General features: G+C 37.1%; 1 protein-coding gene across 4 annotated transcripts in view; it reads left to right on the top strand.

Annotated features, from left to right (window-relative positions):
- Nucleotides 1–20,934, top strand: part of scalloped (TEA domain transcription factor 1 homolog scalloped) — a 166,248-nt gene that overhangs the window by 121,624 nt on the left and 23,690 nt on the right. For all 4 annotated transcript variants that reach the window (XM_011064987.2, XM_011064993.2, XM_011065002.2 and 1 more), the window contains 2 exons: nucleotides 1,233–1,357; nucleotides 4,543–4,681. In XM_011064987.2, coding sequence (XP_011063289.1) covers nucleotides 1,233–1,357; nucleotides 4,543–4,681 — 264 coding nt within the window. The remainder of the gene's footprint in view (nucleotides 1–1,232; nucleotides 1,358–4,542; nucleotides 4,682–20,934) is intronic.

Raw genomic sequence — 20,934 nt, 5'->3', positions numbered from 1 at the left:
TCTTGATTCTCCGAGAGCCGTGGAATGGCCGGTACATGCGCGCAGACCTCCGTGAATGATTCTCCGATGAATTTCGTCATCGCGACGAATGCCACGGGGGATGAGGGACGTAGGGCGAGAAAGGGGGGGAAGGCACGTTCCGCTTTTGGCTTGGGGGTGGTTGTTGCTACGGATCGGGATTTGCACCGCCACCGGTGGTACGAACCGAGCCAGGGAATAGGGGTCTTTTCTGGGGGTTTAACATACACACTCCACCCCCGGTAGGCGGAGTGTACCGCCTACGAGCTACCCCCACCCGCTGCACTGATACGCGATATCAGCGAACACTTGTTGCTCCGACGAGCGTAGAACGACGACGAAGTGCCGTCTCTCTGCCGTCTCCCCCCCTTTACCCTTCCACGGTCACAATTTTTCACGTGCTGATTTTTTCGCTTCCCTTTCCGCGCGCGCAACATACGTGTATCACCTACACTCTATTCATCCCCCGCGAATCTAATTCGATAGGATAATATTCCATTGTCAAAATCGAGTTTACTACATGATAGCGAACGAAATTAATTCATTATTCTGTAGCGAACGTTGTTATAAACAATCGCGCATATCAAATGGGGATTTGGGAATGCGTATGAAAAAGTTCTGAAGGAATATGCTGCAATGATTTTCAAACTGCAGATAATATATTTATTACGAATTTGTTATGAAAAATTTCGCGACTTACTTTATCATATTAATATTATGATTAAGATTGGAATTGTTATTATTATTTAGATTATTACATACGTTACAAAACACTTTCCGCTACTCGGAGACGCAATAAAACAGCTTGAGCTTTGCTTTTTTTCTATTCTTTTATTACATATTTTTCTTATATATTCTTTTTATTATATATTCTTTTACTATATATTTTTTGTTTTACTAATCTTTACTATTTCGCCGCTTTATTTACTTTCAACTACACATTTCGACACTATTCTTTTGGTACCGCGAACTTTGGTACTTGACTTTATAAACGTATCTTTTACGAGGAGTTTATTTATAGTCATACTTTTACGAAAAGCTTATTTATGGTTATAGATTCATTTTGCGAGACAGCAATAACTTTCCGTCTCGCAAAATAAATCTAGGTCATTCTCGTAAACTCAGTTTGCGAAGCTGGACTACGAGCGCAGCTTGAAACTGGGATTTTTCCGAGAGAAGTTAATAAACCGGGTACGTTGCTCGTTTTGTTACAGGCAGTGCGGTGGCTGCAGCCGACACCATTTCCGCGCCGTGGACCCCCGCGAGTTCCGGGCCGCCGCCCGACGCCAACGGCTCCGGCTCGGATACGAAGAACCTCGACGTTGGCGAAATTAGCGATGTAAGTCAACTGTGCCGTCGCCAATTAAGGACGACTGCGAGCGGTAGTCTCAGCGCCCTTTTTATTTCAATTAACTCGCCGACCCGAGTTTGAAGGGACGAGCTCTTTCCTGCGGCTCGCATTTACTTATATCACGGAAGTATATAACGCTTAAACTTTCGTACTAGAGACGACATTTATCGTTACTCTCTTGGTATTATTGTACGCAAAAAATTCCGGCTGACAATAAGTAAAATTCCTCGTTGTAAAATGTAGATATAAAATGTAGATAGTTGTTATTTGGTTTAATATTTGCAAAGTTTTGATAAAAATGGATAGAAAATGATTAAATTTTTTTGCCAGTTTTTGATATGTTCTTTTATTAATGTATTGCATTGTATATTATATTACGTAGTACATTGTGTAAGATTTATAAAAAAGAATGTTAACAAGTCTTTATCAATTTATGTCATATTAACACGATTCAACATGAAATTCTCTCCCAAGTATCATAGTATATCCCGAAGATTTTTTTGCGTCGAATATGATACCATTATCAGAATTTATGTAGCACGTTTTTAATAGATTAGAGTAAAATGGATCACAGAAATACCTTTTTTGGATCCATTTCACTCCAATTTGCTCAAAATCCTCTGACATTCTATGCAAATTCTGACAACGAATTCGTGTTGAACGCGAAAAAATCTTTCGAGTATGTACTATACATTTCGGATAGAGAAAAATTATATTTTGTCGAACAGTATAATTCAATTTTGTTATTGATAATATAATACGTACACAATTTTTGAAAATTTTTCTGATAATTTCTTTAACATATTGAATTGTTGTGATTCCTTTTCTTGTTTTGTTTTCATCGATTACGTTTGGCAAAGAAAGAGCAGGCATTTGTTGTAAAATTTTTTAATACGATTGGTTTATATATTTATTGTTCCCTAATGAGGAACTAATAGCAAGATCAATCATATTACAGAATTTTATAACAATTACAGAGTTGCTTTCTCTGCTGAACGAAGTCAGTCATCTTCAATCTCATTTTATGCTACTATAAACGAAACACACACAGTCCTCATTTCCGAAATATCATACTTTTAAATTTGGCATAGAAAAAGTTATTTCAAAATATAGTATAATAAAGAATGATCTTAAAATTATTATAGAGAGTTTATAAGGCATTTTATAATGCCTATAATGGAAATTTAATGATAATTTATTATAACATTATTTTATAATTTTCGACATAAATTAATACTAAATTTATGTTTGGTATCTACTAATTACATGTCGAAAGAATTAATATAATAATTTTTTAAACGAAAGACAATTTCAATAAATTTTACAATTTTTATAAATTTTACGATTTAAGACTAAATCACTTTTATGGTTATTTTATATAGAAAACTAATTTACATTTTGAAATATATTCTATGTAAATAAAATAACATGAATACTAAAATGAATATGAAAATGCACAGAATTATTATATAAACATTAATTCGTTAACTTTGGCACATGCAAATTGGATTTATTTAGGTCAGACATATGTAGCCACTTCAAAGCTGGACGTCGACTATGCAATTTAATTCTCTGGCTTTCTCTTTACCTTCTTTTGCGTGTAATTTCTACAACGTGATGAAGACATTTAAACATTTTACTTGTTTTTTTAATCATTTAATATTTATTATTTCTATTCATTTATTATGGAGAGTGAAAAGAAAGAGCAAGATTTCTTTTTTTGTTTTATATATACAAACAATATGTATATGTTCTCGGAAAACTATTCAGTCACGCATACGAGCGACTTATAACAGTAGAATTGATTTTTATAATTCTTGATCGACACGGATGAGATCAAATCGAGAATTTTTTTCATACCATCCGGAGAGTTTCCCGTTTTAGATCGCGTGTGCGACGATATTATATATCGAACGTTGTGAACGTGACTAGGATTCTCGGAAGAGACAAGCCTGTTTCCTCGCACCCTTTCCGCACTTCTCGGTATCTAAACACTCTGGATAATCGTCTATTTCTCGGCACGGAGAAACGCAGGAATCACACGTTCCTCTTCGTGCGGCACGGAAGTTTTTGATTCGTTGAAATTCCAGTCCCAACGAAGTAGTACTACTCGGACTACTGGATTCGGTTTCCGTGTATCGGGTATTCGCGCAACGTCGTCACCCTTCGAAGATACCCCTGTTCACCGTAGGGATCTCGACGCGATGGACGAGCGAAAGAAAAACAGACGAGAGAGGCGAGAACGCGAGATATTCTCTCGATTCGGCAAGAGAGAAGGAGAAAGGATCGAGTCCACTCACTCGGCCACGTTCCAGGCGTGGCTTCGCGGCTGTTAGAGATCCTTTGTTTCAGAGGGAGGAAGATCTCTGAGGGCCGACCACGTTTGCGATAGATGCGGCAGATAAATCGCGCGCGCGCACGACCAGCGGTGGAATCAAAGATAAATGAACTTTTCTCGTGTCGAACGTGCTCAGGTCATCGAAATGCATCGCGGCGAAGGCACCCTCCTGTGACGAACGTAATCGTGACGAACGTGATGAATGTTTGCCTGAGAAATCATAATTGAATTGCCTCAGAATGGAGAACGTTTTTGATCGGAAATTGATAGATGATAAGAGCTCGAGTTGGAACCGATAGCGCTGAATATGTATTTGTGTCAATGCAAGTTTTTCAATATTTATAATTGTATTTATAGAATTGAATAAGCGATGATCGAAACTCTTATCGAATATCAAAATTGTACTTATTATATTTTATTATAATCTTTCATAAAGTTTGTTTTTAAAATATGATTTGATAATTATAATCACGCTATTTAAAATATATATAAAGAATTGGCTTAATCTATTCTGTCATAAATTGACATAAGAGAGTATAAATGGTTAATTTGGCAATTTCATGAGTAATAATTATTTAGAAGTAAGGAAATAATTTGACTGATAATTGAAATGATTGATTGGCAATTTTAATTTAAAAATTAGTACGTCATATCATGAGTATGTATCATTTTTTTATTATATTTATTACATTTATAGTTCACGAGATTACTGAGAGCTATTTTTTTCTGCGAAAGCCTAATTAAGATTAAAGACGCATAGCTGATGTACGATAATTGCAATCCGTCCTTTTTAGCCTATTCTAGATTAGGATCGTATAGTGATCGTATATTTCAGGATGAGAAGGACTTGTCGGCAGCGGACGCGGAGGGTGTGTGGTCGCCGGATATCGAACAGAGCTTTCAGGAAGCTCTTACCATATATCCGCCATGTGGTCGACGCAAAATCATCCTTTCCGACGAAGGGAAGATGTACGGTGAGTGCCACATATATATCTCTATCTATATCACAAAAAGTTCTTTTGTGCTTCATGCACTCCCACGTATACCTGAATGTGATAGTCACGCATTGACAAGGTACGTCGATAAGAATGCTGGGTTAAATTAAACGGTAATATTAAAAAAAAACAAGGTTATATATTATTTCACATAATATACGCACAAATATCAATCATTACGATTCAGTTCCGAAAAAAAAATATTATTTATTAGAGAATATCATTATTTTCTTGAATAAGATTATCTCTATAAATGTAGCGTTATGAAATAAAAACATATATGATATTAATTAAATGTAAAAAAATTATGAGCATGTCAAATATTAATCGTTACTATTATAATTTATTAAAATAACATGAGACTTAGAATTTTAAGAAGATAAGAAAAAAAAGAAGAGAAAAATGAGACTTTTAATCAATTTTTTTATTTCTATTGATTTATTTTCAAAATACGAACTTTCTGCGACTCGCTGCGATATTACGATGAAGTTAATTTAATATCTAATCAGCGAAATGCCTGTTACGGCATTTTACCATTTTTTTGGCAAATCTTTTCTCGCAAAGAGCATCTCGCGACAAAGCTCTCAAGCTCAAAGACATTCGACGTGTCAAAGTAACGTCCCTAATGCCACCCCGATGGAAAGTCCAAGGAAAGAACGCTGTTTTCCATGTGATGATCGCACCACCGACGCGCGATGGCAACCTCCTCCGCTCGCCGTCCTCCACGTACGCGATGACGGCGACGGAGAAACGTCCAGACGGGCGTCGTTATTACTCCGGTGCTGAGGTCAGTCTACGTGACTGACCAGATATTGCCTGGTACGAGACCGGCGGTACCGCCGTGGCCACCGCCGTAAACCACCACCACCATTAACCGCCATGAACTCGCCACCGGAGCAATAACGTCTCGCCTTCCAAGGAGGAATATTCGCCCCTTTGACTGCCCCCGGCGAACCCTTACTTTTGTGCCCTCTTTGTGCGCCTTTTGTATTAATTTTCTCGCTTTCTCGATCAATTCGCCGTTTTATATCTTTGCTTCCTTTATGGAGAACTATAATGAATTGCCATCGATTTGAGTTGGTACCAAACGGAAACACGACGGCAACAATAAAAACCCTAATTAATGATCGAGTATACAATTTGCGTAAAATTAACCCTTAAAGTATCAAATTTCAGAGAAGTCGCGTATTACAGATGTATTAATTAATTACTTTATTACGGTTTACGGCGTAAACAGCGATATTTTTTAAAATTATGTTACAATTGATAAGGGTCTTTATGAAGAAAAAAATATAAGCGATACACTTCCAAAATATGCCATCAACGTTTTTATAATTGAGATATTCTTTAAACTTAAACGAATATGGAAATACGTTTTATTTTTTTTCCTTGGGCAAATAAATTCAGAGCTGGTCGTCTTCATTATTAAAGACATTAAAGGAGTTAAAAGTGTTAATTTTATGGTAATTTTATGGAGGTAGATACCTTGTGCCAACCTTGCTGTTATTCTCGAAAGGGCTGTAAACGAACCCTGAAATTGACTCCCAGTCCCTTCGCATCCGGGGATGCGACCGGGGATCGCTGCCACTTTTCTTCCATTCTTGCGTCTTGGTGGGCAAATTTTCCAGGCCGTTCGGCAGGAGGACGTAGGCCATATTCGCATGAATCCCATTCGTTAAGGCACAATGTCGCTTAATTTCCGAAAGCACTTGGCGCGCAAAGCCAAGCGGGTGGCAATTCAATCGCGATGCGCGTGCTCTATGAAAATGGAGTTTAATTCAAGCTCCTCCGTGTCGACGGAGCTGGTGGATGAAAACAGCAACAACGGCGACGACGGCGACGACGGCGATGATGATGGCAATGATGTCGAAGCGACGTCGCCTCACTATTACCCTTATTCTCGTTTCATTCTCACTTCGCATGAATTATGATGGAATTACGATAATAGCATTTTCAATCGAATTTTCAATTATGGATTATATGTATTTCTATGACATATTCTTATAACAAAACAAATTTTAGCAGTGAAATAATTATAGAATATTTAATTAAACAGCTTTTTGATGAATTAGATTTTATTGGCAAATTAAATAATTTATAATTAGATAAATTATAAATTTGAAAGAAAAAGATTATAATTTAAGAAACTTTATACTTTTTAGAGGTTTAATTAAATACTAAAGTACACTTAAAAATGATCGAATATAAATCTATCAATAAATATCTCTTGTATATTTTACGATACCAAACCACGTAATTTTGCAGTATATAAGTGTACGTATACTTGTAAACTGTCTGAAAGATTTTTCGCTGTCTCGGAACATCTAATTAATTCGTAATATCTCAAGGGAGAGACAGAAGGAGACGAGAGCGATTCACGAGTACAAAGTTACGTGGGGGGGTATCTCAATTGAAAATCGTTCTCGTTCACTATCTCGTCTATAGGACGCTATAGGAAAGTCTCGTACGGAGAAGTCGCTCTCACCGGGACGCAGTTTACCCCTCGGTAATTTCCCCTGGCATTGAGGAATGTGAAAGTCGGCGATTCTTCGCGTAGACCATGGAAGTGAAAGACAGAGAGAAAGATGGAGAGAAACGCGAGCGACGCGATATAAAATCGATCCTTCGACGTCACGAAAGACGAAGGAGCATCATGCCGTCGTCGACGAGATGCAGTCGACCGTCCACCGGATGGAAACAAAGGATAACGAGGCGCGAAAATCGCTTAACGCGATTGGCCATCGATCCGACGGGAAACTTATCTCGCCCGTCGTTGCTCACTCGCCGAGCCAATAAAGGAGAGATCCCTCGGCCTTTCCGCGGGATTAAATATCTCGGGGCAATTTACCTCCTTCGATCTTTCCTCTCTGCACCTTCCTCCTCTTACCCATTCTTCTTCCTTTTTCTCTTACCCTTATCTAGACGCCGACGCCCAGATTTCACCGCGGAGAAACGATCGTCTCTCGTTCCCGAAGCGATACGAGAAAGAGAATCCAATCGATTTGAAATTTTTTCACGCGTAGCGCGCTGTATCGTTATTGATAATAATACGATGATTCAGTTTCGAGATTGTCGAGAAAAGCGTATCTGTTACAATCTTCTAGATACTTTAAGAAGAGAAAAAAATTAATGTAATAATAATGTGAAATTATGAAATAGATTAAAAATGTTGTACGCACATGCACAGAAGGTAACTGAAGATAAGTATATTTCTCATAAATTTACGAAGAATAAAAATTTCTTTTAATCATATATTCGAAATGGCTTAGTTTCAAAGATATCCGCTTATCTTTCCGCTTTTGATTGATTAAAAAAATAATGTAAAAATAATGAACCTTTGAGATACAAAGTCATATCAAAATAACCCGAGTGGTTTCCGAAATTTTTGGAAATACGAATTTTTCTTTCATGTGTGTTTGTTTTGTCGTATATATTTCGTTTATCTTTCATTTTATTCTATATCTTTTATTTTCAGTTGTTTTATAATGTATAATGTGCAGTTAATTACGTGATTATTAATGCATTTTTTCCTAAATATTATTTAATTTATTTTAATATCTTACAAGATTTTTCACAAAGAGAAATTAAATTTTTCGAATGACTGTGGTTCATTACTGATGTACACATTGTGCATAATTTTTAAATGAAGCGAGTCAAAAATTATGAAGTATATCGTATTACAATGATCAATTGAAAATGAATTTTGGAGCATTGTACTTCTTCTCTTTTTATTGCTAGTGAAGACTTTATCTGAACATTATGTCTCTCGTACAAATGAAAAAGAAATTACAACGAAACTAAAATAATTGCATAGAATGTGTTCGCAGAAATTCGACGAATGAAGGGACAATATCGACTAAGATCTGAAAAACAGAGAATAGGGTTTGATAATTATTATTTGATCAATAAAACACGTTTGGGCCGCCCCATAAAATTTAACGAGGACCTGTTAATTGCCCTTGATGGGAACATCGCGCTAACATCTGAGGAACTGTTCGGGAGACTGAATTCCGCCTCATAAACCTGTCGCACCTCACAAAATGTCGGGCATTACTTATGAGATCGTTGTGATACATGTACCAGCGAGTCTTTGGAAAAATATCGGGCTCTACTTGCCGGTGAAAGCGGCAACTTTTTGTGAGCGCAGTCGATAGTCCACGAACAATGTCAAAGTAGACTTCCTGTGTGTCGTAGCTGTGCGCGGATGTCGGAAGAGGAGAGGAAGAGAACGGAAGGGCTCGATATTCTTTGTGGCCGTTTCAAGGTGGAAAAGAGCTTCCTTTCTTTCTCTTTCTTCTTTCTTCTATCCGCTCCTTCGTCCAAGCGGAAAGAAACCGCATCGTTCCTTCCCATGAAGGACTAGGTCCTTCGTCCTTACGTCCACGGCATCCAATAAACCAGTAGAAATAAAAGGATCGCGCTGAGCATCGTTCCTGTCCGTTGTCGATGCATACAACGAGGAGCGAGAACGTTTAGAGAAGCGTTTAGGTTCTTGCTTGTACACCAGAAAAGAAAAACTGCCGCTGCGGTCTCCCGGAACACCTTCGACCGGCTTCCATCGGTGTAACTTCTCTCCCCGTCGGTCAATGTTCCGGAACGAGCTTCGTAAATATAGTTTCTTGCAAATTTCCTCGCTCCCTCCCTCCCTCCCTCCCTCCCACTCTTCATCTCCTTCCTTCGCCCTCCTGTTTGGTTCTCTCGCATCCATCCGCCCGCTGGCGTTTACCAAGTAATATTACACGATCGGCGCTTACGCGAGCAGCTACGAGGAGCTTTTGAATAGATTTTCCGATCTATCGGACAAACTCAGGACCCACCAGGACAAACTCGCGCGAAACAGCTTCCATCGATATATCGTTACATCCGTGCTAATCGAGCCATACCAGATATATACGAATCGATGAATAATGGAAGGAGAATAAATTGGTTTCTTGATTACAAATTATGTTTTCATATGAATCAATATCATAAATATTTATTGACTGCAGCTGGGAATCGGGAATTTAGATATCAATTTACGTCATTAAGGTATGTCTAAAATTGTGATTTTGATACCGAAGTGTCTATTATATTAGTACCGCCAAATATGGAGAGTATTTATTAGCGAATTGTGAATGATTAGGTCAAAGGTCCATTTTATTACAGTCGGTAAAACGTATTAATGTACGTCAAGAATAGCAGTTGAAAAGAGGAATGGAGGAAACTAACAGGAAGTGAATTAAACTGCACAACCGAAATAAATCAGTACCGTTTTATATATACGATGAACTATCTTTCTGAATTACGTCTAAATATCTTTTACGTCGATACCCGCGAGGAAGAACAGGACGGATGAGAGAGCGAATGAATGAAAACGTGCCGCTTGAACTCGAGCTGTGAGTCTGCATAGCTTCGGGTCGTATTTAAACAGATAAATCGACCACACGCAGATTCACCTGGTCTTTACCCGCAATCGCTTAAGTGACTTACACGATAAATCTATAAATCAGAGAGAAAGATATATGTGTATATAACCTAGAGGTAGACGGCGAATTAATTGATTGGCGAATGTCCCTTTAATTCGTCACGAAATTGGACGAACATTCTGCATCTACCGTAATTTTATCATAATTGAGAAGCTTTATTATTTAATAAATTTTTTTTACTTTGTAAGTTGGAATCATTTTTCTTTTCACTGAAAAAAACCATTTTGGACTTTTCGTGCGTATAGTAATAAATCGCATACTGATCGATCAAGAAATGATTAGGTATTCAGACTACTGAATATCTAATCCATTAAAAAGATCGCATATCTCAGATATACCGCGCATATTTGGCATTAAATTAAAAACCGAAAGTCCGCCCGAGGGTTAAGAAGATAACTAACAAATAAAAAAATGTTTTAAAGTTACAAAAAACACAACTGTGTGTTTTTTGTAACAATTGATTAATTTCATTTTGTGCATAAAAGAATTAAGTTATAGCTACAAAAAAATAAATAGTTTACAACATATTTTATATTTTATGTCAAAATAAAATTTTATGTCAGCATCAGCTTAGAAGATTGTCTACGGAACATTTTGATTCTCTAATAATAATCTTTAACTAAATTTTGTTATTATAATATATGCAAGGAGCTCAAGATCTATATAAAAATGGGCTAAGCTTTTTCTCCCGGGATCTCTTTGTACTTTGATGTTATCCTTTTTGGCAATTGTAAACATCGCTATTGCTGTAATCTGATTAGAAATTACTATTGGGTTGGCAAGAAAGTAATTGCGTTTTTTTTAGCTCAAAGTTGTATATGCAATATTTTCATCAATAATGAATAAAATTTAAATTTAAAAAAAGGATTTTAAAGCTTGAAATCTCTACTTTTAAAAGTTCACAACATTTTTTAAGTTTATATGAATTTGATAATTTTTACATATCAAAAACTATGAGCTGAAAAAGAACGGAAAATTTTCTTTTCACTTTGTGTATTTGTAACGTGCCCAAAACAAATTTGAGAAAATTTTCGACTATCTATCGTGAAAGTTTGATACTTTTCCTATAAAATCGTTTTTTTTTTAATATTCCTATTTTTGATTACTGAATTACCGCGGATGAAATAAAAGTATCATTTTGACTTTAATTGCTCCTCATTTTAACTCCGTTAAAAATTGTCGTATCGCTATTTAAAAAAGAGATTCTTAAAGCTGAAACTTTACTCTATCAAGATATATTTATATTGGTTGGTAAGAAAGTAATTGCGGTTTTTATTGATAGATGCCTTTTAAAAAAAACGCAATTACTTTCTTGCCGACCTAATACATCGCTTCTTCGCGCATGACATGATATCAGAATTTCTCGACGCGTTACATACGTGGATTATTTTCCGCATGTTCCGTGCGAATTTAATGTGAAATAGAGGAGACGTCTTACAGACCATGATACAAGAAACGTGCGAGGATACAGTGGTACGCCATGGCATTTATCTGATCGCTAATAACACGTAGAGTGCTGTCCTCGTCTGTTATGCTCCAGTCTTGCGATCACGTACTTGCGCCCCGAGCCTTATGGGGCCATGTATGTACGTGCGCCGTCATATTCTGGTTTATGGGTCATCGAGCCGGGCGTCATCGCAGCCAGGAAAACGCGTCATGTAACCGCACCATAATGGACACCGTGAATCTCGATTGTAGATCGACCGTGATCGCTAGCCTCGCTAGTTAATTTGCATTCGTTATGTCATAATGTTCTGTATGCAAGAGCATGGAGTTCACTTAATGAGCGAAATATGGAAAATGTCGTTCTCCGTCCGATTTGAATCTATTTCTCGAACATTTTTGTAATAGTCTCATAAAATTTTTAGTAATGTGATCACCTGCTTGATATATTTTATGCAATAGAAGAGTAAGCATAGTAGTAAGCATAGTTGCTATACAGAGTAAGTTATAAGTGTATGTTTTAAAATTTTGTGTTCGTGTTTCTGGATAAAAAAGAACAATAAATGATCTTATGAATGTAAATGCTATATGTCGAAATAATATAGACACAATTACAGCGATAAAATAGTCATTTTATTTGAAAGTTTCAGGTGGGTATTTTTTTGTTTATAACAGATGCTTAAAGTGTTCTCCATCATTTTCCATGCCAAGCACGACGTGCACATAATTGGCACATTTGTTCGTAAATACCATGATTCCATTATTTCGATAATGAAACATTTAAAATCTTCATTAGAAACATTTAATCTTTCTTTCTATCCAGAATCATGCTTATGAATTTTACCTTGTGTACATTGTACGTAACAAAAACATTTTGTATTTGTGTTAAAATTGGTTCTTGTTCAAATTGTTATTAAATTTTTATCCGAGTGTTAATTTAATAAGCTATATGTATACTTCTGAACGGAGACAAGAAACATAATTCTATATGTAACGCGAAGATAAATGATTTACATTTGTTCGTGCAATGTTTCTTACTTCTTGGTGACACTGAGCAATATTGATCGTTTTCGTTTCAAACTACTGTGATATGATCTTCTTTTTTGGGTGAAGTTCTTTAACGCGCTCTCTCCTTTTCCGCTCTCTGATATTCCCGAGCTGCTTTATACGAAATATGCATCTATTTGAGAACAGGTTAGACAAAATCGTATTTTCGAAACATATTTAGATAGTTTCGCTTCCAAAAGCTTCTAGAGATTAGGGAAGGCTTACTGTTGTGTATAGAGTGCATCGCCATGTATAACGAGACGATTAAAGCGGTTATCCCTGATATATCAAGCGCTTCTTCGTGTACGTAAAATAAAATATTAGTTATTTAATTTGAAAAGATTAATAATTGAGTAAAGAAGACGGAGTAGTGTGCTAAAAATTTTAATATTTGGGACAGAATTTTTTCGCTCTAATCTATTTATTTCTGAGAAAAAAAAAGAGTAAATATCGCGATCCTTGGATGTGCTGTAATTTTCTTGTGACGCGACAGGATCCCATATATCGGTGCAAATGCTCAAGAAGGTAGTGGAAGGATATAGTGGATAGTTATGTATGTGTGTGTGTGAACACCAGCCATGGATGTAGAGGGTGGAGGAGGAGGTAGTGTCCAGTTATTGACCGGCGGAAGGAGGGTGTCTCAGGCGTTTCCGACGCTTTCCCCAGCAATTCTGGAACCGTCGCCTTTCGTCACCGCGATGACTCGGCAATCTCGATGAACGTCGAGATTCACGGGTTACGTCAAAAGTAGTACAACTTTCGTCATGGATGGATTCTTTTAATTAATACAGAGTTGCAACTATTCCTCGGCAAAAAAAATTTCATTGAAGATCACATAATGTTTTCTTGTTTGTTGTAGCTTGGATTTAAAAAAAAGTCTGTTAGAATATAATCCATTTAAAATTAGCTCATAAAGATTATCAAAGATTATCTCGCACAAAATAAAACACTCCGAGTGTCACGAAGAAACGTAATATATAAAAATATTATTAGGTGTTGGAATTAATTCGTAGCGTTTTTTAATGAAAGAATGTTATTTATTTCACATGAGCATTAAAAAATACATTAATGAAAGTACTTCCCATCACTTGTAAAACGCTACGAATTAATTCCAACACCTAATATATAAAATGTGCATAAAATATTCATTTGCCTGTTTTCAAGTTATCGAACTTTGAAATCATGGAACATAGTTAAATTAAATAGAGCTTTCAAGCATTTATTTATTACATTCATCGATTATTCGATATTACATATATCGAATATTTCGTTCGTAAATTGATATGAAAAGCGGCTGTAGAATTTTATTAACTAAAATCCCAGGATGTAATGAAAGTAATGCTGAATAGTTGTCACAATATATACATTAAATAATATAAAATCACCCTTGCTTTTTTCACTCTGTATTTTTTGTTAAGTAATTGTTTTCATCTGAAAATTAAATAATGCTAAAATGCATAAAAGATATCACAAGATCGAGAGTACTAAAAAATGAAATACAATAATTCAAAACAAATTTATTATTTAGATCAGCAAGTTTTAGTCAAGTCTAATATTTAGCAAGTATACGTTACCAATTATCTTCCAAGTATAGCGTATAAACTCAAATTTATGATTTCATAAGGCAATAAATTTCGCAAATAGAACGATTTGATTAAAAAGAACTTTTTTACGCATGCAGTAATCTGATAAAAAGATAACTTTCGACGCTGCCGGAGTCGGTGTCGATTACGGAATAAAAAACGTCAAGCGGATAATTTCGCGTGGCGAGTCCCGGAGCGCGTTAACGAGATACGGAAGCGCAATTTCGATGCTCTTTCATGCTTTCCGAAGCGATCGACATAGCCAGCTCGGTCCCCCAAGGGGGCTTCTTTCTCCTAAGGACATCCATTTCGCTCCTTTCGTAGCCGCGGCAGCAGCGATTGCGAAGCTTCTTCTTCCTTCCTCGATATCCGATCCAATAATCCGATACCGAGCGGCCGTCGGAGCGTGAAATTATGGGCATTGACACGACACTGCGGACTCTCCTCCGCTCCGACGACGAATAAGACGAGTCACCGAGAGATCAAACTTTCTCTATCGAAGACGCGTCAGTCAGGCACAAATATATCGGATACAGGATAACGCAATGTTTCTCAAAATCTTTTCCGATAGACGGGATACTTTCCAATATTTTTTTATGAAAATATTTATGGAATACAAATTAACGAATATCATTTGCATTTAAAAAAAAAAAAAAATCTGCACATAAACTGAATTTTATACGATAAGCAAAAAAGAGATAGTTATTCAAAGACGTTGCAGTCTAAATTTTCCAAGTTACACGATACTACGTAGTTATCTTTCATTTATTGGATTATATTCATTTGAATTACTTGTAAAGTATAGTGACACGTATTACGTTGCTTTCGCACATTAACAATAGATAAAATACTTGAACAGCTAACATGGAGATGAGAGCGTAAACATAGAGACGAGGTGCAAAATATTCACGCAAGTTTCTAACTGCTGCGACAACGCGTACGTACATAACGTATACACGTAACCGCGGGAGAAATTACATGCATGTTCGTACACAGATACGATCAAGCGTGTCGCGTACACACCGCATACATGCACACGTTGGAAGTCCAGCGTGAACGCAGACGCGAGTACTGGAGTGGATAGGTCGGCGAGGGATGTAATAATCTGCGTCCGCATTGTCCGTCTTGCCGGGCATGGCCGAGTCCTTTGACATCTCGCGGAGTTTAATTAAACTCGAGCGTATAATAGCTCCCCGACGACGGTGGAAGCAGGCGAGCGAACCGACATTCGCGTTTCCCCGTGCCTGCCTGGCATTTCGCCGACCGTCGACGCCGTAGACGGCGCCTTGGTGTTTTGCGAACCTCGCGGGGCGATGGGACGTCACCTGTCCCACGAAAACGTAAAAGAATCGCCCGGGGCAAAATTTGCTCTCCTGCGCCGCGGAGTTTTTTTTTTTTTTTTGGTTTAGGCGCGTGTCAATCGAATGAATTATTTCAAAAATGAATCAAGATTGCATTTTCGAATCTCTCTTGAAACTTCTCGCAGAGGGAATTATTTCTGTTTGTATATTGTCCCATTTCGAAATGAACTATTCAAGTGATGAAAAAATATAGGGAGGATTGTTTCCGCAATTAATATGATATATGTCAGAAAAGATTTTGAATTGAATCCGGAATCTTTATTAAAGTGAATTACCGAGAGTACAATGGCAGCGCCCGTTCTTCTCGAAATATCCTGTATAAACTTGATTTGCCCGATATTAAAATGCCTCAAAGGCGTCGATGATGTAAACACCCGCGCCGCCCGTTGCGCGCCATTAATTTCGCACGGGAACCGTCCCTTCTTCCAGTTATATGCGAAAGATACGAGCGAAAGACCAAGGACGAAGGCGGTCGGTCGCCAAACTCTCCGCCCAAGAAAGCAGCCAAGTATTTTAATTAGCGCAAGTACGTCGTTTCATATTTGTACAGGACGAGGGTGCTTTGCCGTTGCGCGATGTAATGAATATTAATTCGCGGGAGGCGCTCTCTTTATCCCGTCCGCGCTTTTAGAAATAGGAAAGGATGGCGTGGAAAAAGGCCTTCAAGCCAAGCCGAAGCGATCGCCTTTTTTTCCTCTTTGCTTCTTCGAGATTATTGCTATATTCTCTTCTTCCGCCTCCGCCGCTTAATAATTCAGATTGCGCGGGCATTTTGCTGGGCTCTCTCGCCCCTCGCCGGTCTTTACCTAAAAGACAATGTAAAAATGGACAACCGTGTCCCAACGGACGGCTAATGCAGTAATCGGCTTAATAGTCAAGGAAAAAAATTCTCTAATGTATAATGTAGTAATAATACTAACATGAGAAATTTACAAAAATGTAGAATAAGAAAGGCGATTCCGTTGTGTGGGTGGTTGAACGAAGTATTAGGGAAGAAGAAACGTTCAACATCAGGTACAGAGATTCAAAGGAATGATGTAACAAGATTGCATAATTATTAGATATTACAGAGTAACACGATAATAAAATGGTCGGTGTAAGAAAAGTACCGGAAAGGCGCGATCGAGAAAAGCGGGAAAGTTAATAAAACACGGAAGACACGGTGGAAAATGGAAGTCACGGTTGGCAATAAAATTACACAATTTTGCAACATCTCAGCGCGATGCGGCATGAAGATGAAACAAGACGGTAGAATAGGAAGAAACGCGAGAATATTTGAAAGCATGTAGATTGAGGATAACGAAGGGAGCGAGAAAATAAAACTGCAACATTGTAGTATAATAAAGTCGCGACAATTTTATAATATTAGCGCAACGTAGTAGTGGCGAGACGGAACGAGAGAAACAACGCGGAAACAAAGAAAAAAAAAAGAGAGAGATGAGAGAAAACAGGAAAAGATGAAACGGTCCACGAGACAGTGTAAAAATTACTAAACGTGTCCGACGAGCGAGTAACGTAGTAATTAGCTTAAAAATCGTGGAACAAAGGTAACTTCCGTGATTTTTTAAAACGCATACATAAAACACACGTAACACATTATGATGTAACGTAAAATATCGGAGGACAGTCAACGGAAAGCAAAAATGATGCATAGTACAGTATAAATTCGCTCATTGAATAAAAATGCGGATAGGAAGTGGCACTGTGACCAATGATAACAACTTTAACCGATTATAACAAAAGCGTGGGAAACGTTGGAAGTGTAAAATGTTTTAAAAACAAAGAAAAGAATATTAATAAGATAAAAAGATCATGCAACTAGTGCAATTAGCTTTCCGCGGAATGGCGGTGTTCCACGAACATTTTTTAGGTGCTCCGCAAAATTTTCCACTGATAATTACATTTTTCCATAATTTTAAATGTCTCAACTTTAACTTCCACTTGAATCATGATTTTGCACTTTTTTATGCTAATATAATGCGAAAGAATAAAAATAAAATATATGTTACTCATTTATAAATTTTTATTCAAAATGTGTAATTAATATAACTCGGTTAAGCGTACGTATTCACTGTTTTTGATTTAAAAAATGACTGCTTATTGATAATCAATAATTGTATTTTCTCTTCTATATTTCAATCGCTATTGTGATGCTTTTATTTACGGGGGCTTTGTTCATTAGGTTCCAAAATATATATTTTTGTTTTTTAATAAGATGAAAGCAGCTGTAGTTCCTACAGTTGGACAAAAACTACGAAAATAGAACACACGACGATAAAGTTGCGAGGATTCTGTGGCACCACCGCAACGTCGTAATGGAGCGACAACGAGCGCGGTAATGGTAAACGGGAAAAACGGTGCGAAGTGAACGAAACGGATAGAGTATGAGCGGACAATCGTGAGTGAGACAGAAAGGCGAAGTACAGTCTCGCGAAGGATAGTCTAAGGGAGTTACGGTGAGGACACAGAGGGAAACATCGCCCTTACGCAAACTATGCGCTCACTCGAAAGATCGTTTCAAGGTTTACGGAAGGCGTATAATCCCGTTTATCGTCCTCGTAAATCCGGGGATATATACTCCTCGGTGTTCACGTTCGCCCATCCCTTCGCGCGCGCACGCCGCCACCCACTTTTCGTGTGTAGGGAAACCTGGGTGGTGCTTTAATCCCTTTCCATTTTACGAGCGCCTTTTACGAGCACGCCTTGCAGGACCGTTTGCACCGATATGCAGGTTTTGGAAACGAGCGAGTTGCCTTCTGGTGGCCTTACGCACCGGGCGTGCTAGAAATCAGTTACACTTGGCTGTGATTGTTTGAGAGATTTTTTTCTTATAAACTTTTTAAAGTTATTCACGTTAAGATCGAATAGCATCAAAGTTTTTATCGATCCGAAAAATGTATTTTTCATCTTTGTTAAATATTTTATTTGATTATTGATTATGGAGATACTTGGAACTAAAGTATTAAAAATTGTGACATAATTCTGGCACAGCAGATCTGAGATTTTAATTTTTACAAATTTATGTTAAACTAGTGAGAGATTTCAATCTCTTTTCGGAGACACCCGATATGTGTAAGCCGGGGCGTATTCTGCATCGTATCCGCAGAAGTACCGTGGTGGGATAAAATCGTCCGCCTGTATATCACGAAAATTGTGCACGAAAACAACGGCGCGATGCTATGGTGGCATCGTAAAGAGAAAGGAACGGTGGCGCGATTCGATTCTTCGTTTTCGTTGCGTAGGAGCAGCAAATGGGATTTAGCGAATGCGATTCCGTCATGTTGCGTTGCTCTTTAAGATGTACTTTATGCGATAACTTTCTACAGTGTGTAACCTTCGCGTAAAATAAGATATACGATTTGACAATAAAGTTTCGACCGATTATATGCAAAACGTATGCATATTTAAAGCTTTAAGTGTTTCTACATCTTATAAGTGAATTTCTACCGTTTTTTCTTATAATTGTCATCAATTTTTAGCGATATAATTTGTCGAACAACATGTTCGTTCGCAGATCTGCATTTATTGTACTATTTATAATTCTTACTGTATAAAAATTATTTGGCTATTGTTAAACGATGAGTTTAAATGAAAAAGAACAACTATAATCGGTTTGATATTTTATGGTATTTAAAAATTCAAAAATATGATCCAGTAAATGAATATTATAAATATATAGTTCGTAATTGTTATTATTTTATGTAAATAAAAAGAAAAGTTATTTATTGTAAAGATTGTGAAATAAAATTTAGAATGTTTATTTTTTTTAATTAGGAGTGTTTTATCTGGTTATCTATGCAAATTAATTTATTCTCGAAATCGAAATACAAAATTAGAAAATGGAAAACTTCGAATATTGGCAATAAATGTCACTATAATTTTTACTCGGCATCGCAAAAATTATCTTCATCCTTTTTTTTCTTCCAAGCAACAAGAAATAATGCTTAAGCAACTCTTACTTTTTTCTTAAGTACGGAAGCTGAGTGCGATTTTGTCATTCTGCGAACGATAAGAAATTGAATGAAGGATAGTGAAGAGCCAAGGGCGGCCAGATAACTTGAAGCGGTGAACGGGAAATAAATTTTCTGCCAGTAAAGTCCGCCGATTTGAAGAACGACATGTTCGCAAGTCGTGTGTACATTTTTTACACGCTGTTAGACTTTCCGACTGTTAAGCTTCAAAGTTTCAAGCGAAAGATGAAAAGAAGATTCGCATTCAATAAATCATCCGTCGTTTTCAGAATCGTGATACGAGAATAGATTTATATATATATAAAATGTGATGATAGATCAGTATTTGATACATATATTCCGATAAATAATCTGAGAAATATACGCAGGTAAGATCCTTGGATTACAAAGAGAAAAGTGAGATTTATGAGAGAATTTATATTAAGATTAAATTTTAATATATGTCGCAGAATCTTATGATGGTACTTTTATTGAAGAGAAACAATATACTAGCTTTTTAAATTTATGAATAAATTTCGTGAGATGCAATTTATAAAATGATAATTGGATTAAATATTCATCTTAATTTTACAGTTCTTTATACACAATTGAAATTTAGTTAAACAGCCGGTTTATTGAAGAAAATACAAAGTTAGAAATAACTAAAGATTGTTTTTAAATAATACAATACTTTTGTTTAAAATATTATTTTTATCCTTGAAACACATTTCCGACTTTTTCATTTTTCTCGCATGTAAAAGTTTATTGAACAAGTGCAATAAAGATTTGCATCTCGCATGGCTTTTAAACAACACGTTTTAAAGCACAAGTGCGTTTATTATATATATATGATGCGTATCTGTGTCAATTTAATATTGATGTGAGACGCACGAAACTAACTGTGGAGTTTCCATCGAAGCGTTGTAAAATCCGACCTCGCGAATCCTGAAGAAAATCACGCCTACTTGCACGTATCTATTCGTTCGTGTTCCTCTCGTGAGCACGCACACGACATGCGCGTGCGCAAGAGAGAAAGAGAAAGAGAAAGAGAGAGAAAAGACTTACTGAGTTAGCGGAATACGAAGACAGAAAGAGAGATGCTCGTGCGAAGGATGGAAGCAGCAGGGTGCGAGAGGGTTGCAAGGTGAAACCGCTCGACAAGGATGTGCGCAGGGGTATGTAGTACAAGGTACATGTGAGTTGACGAAGAGGGAAGAAGACGGAAGATCGTGGAAGGGAGAAAAGGCACCGACGAGATAGAGAGAGCGAGAAAGCGAGAGAGAGAGAGAGAGAGAGAGAGAAGCGGTAGTTGTGTGTCGAGAGCTTGCTATACCCCCGTTTCGACCTCTCTCCTCCCTCGAGGAGGGGGTCGGCGAGGGGACG

This window comes from Acromyrmex echinatior, chromosome 3 (genome assembly GCF_024713525.1).
Source record: "Acromyrmex echinatior isolate Ae372 chromosome 3, ASM2471352v2, whole genome shotgun sequence".
NCBI classification, from domain to species: Eukaryota; Metazoa; Arthropoda; class Insecta; order Hymenoptera; family Formicidae; genus Acromyrmex; species Acromyrmex echinatior.
This window is presented reverse-complemented; position numbering and strand designations above follow the sequence as displayed.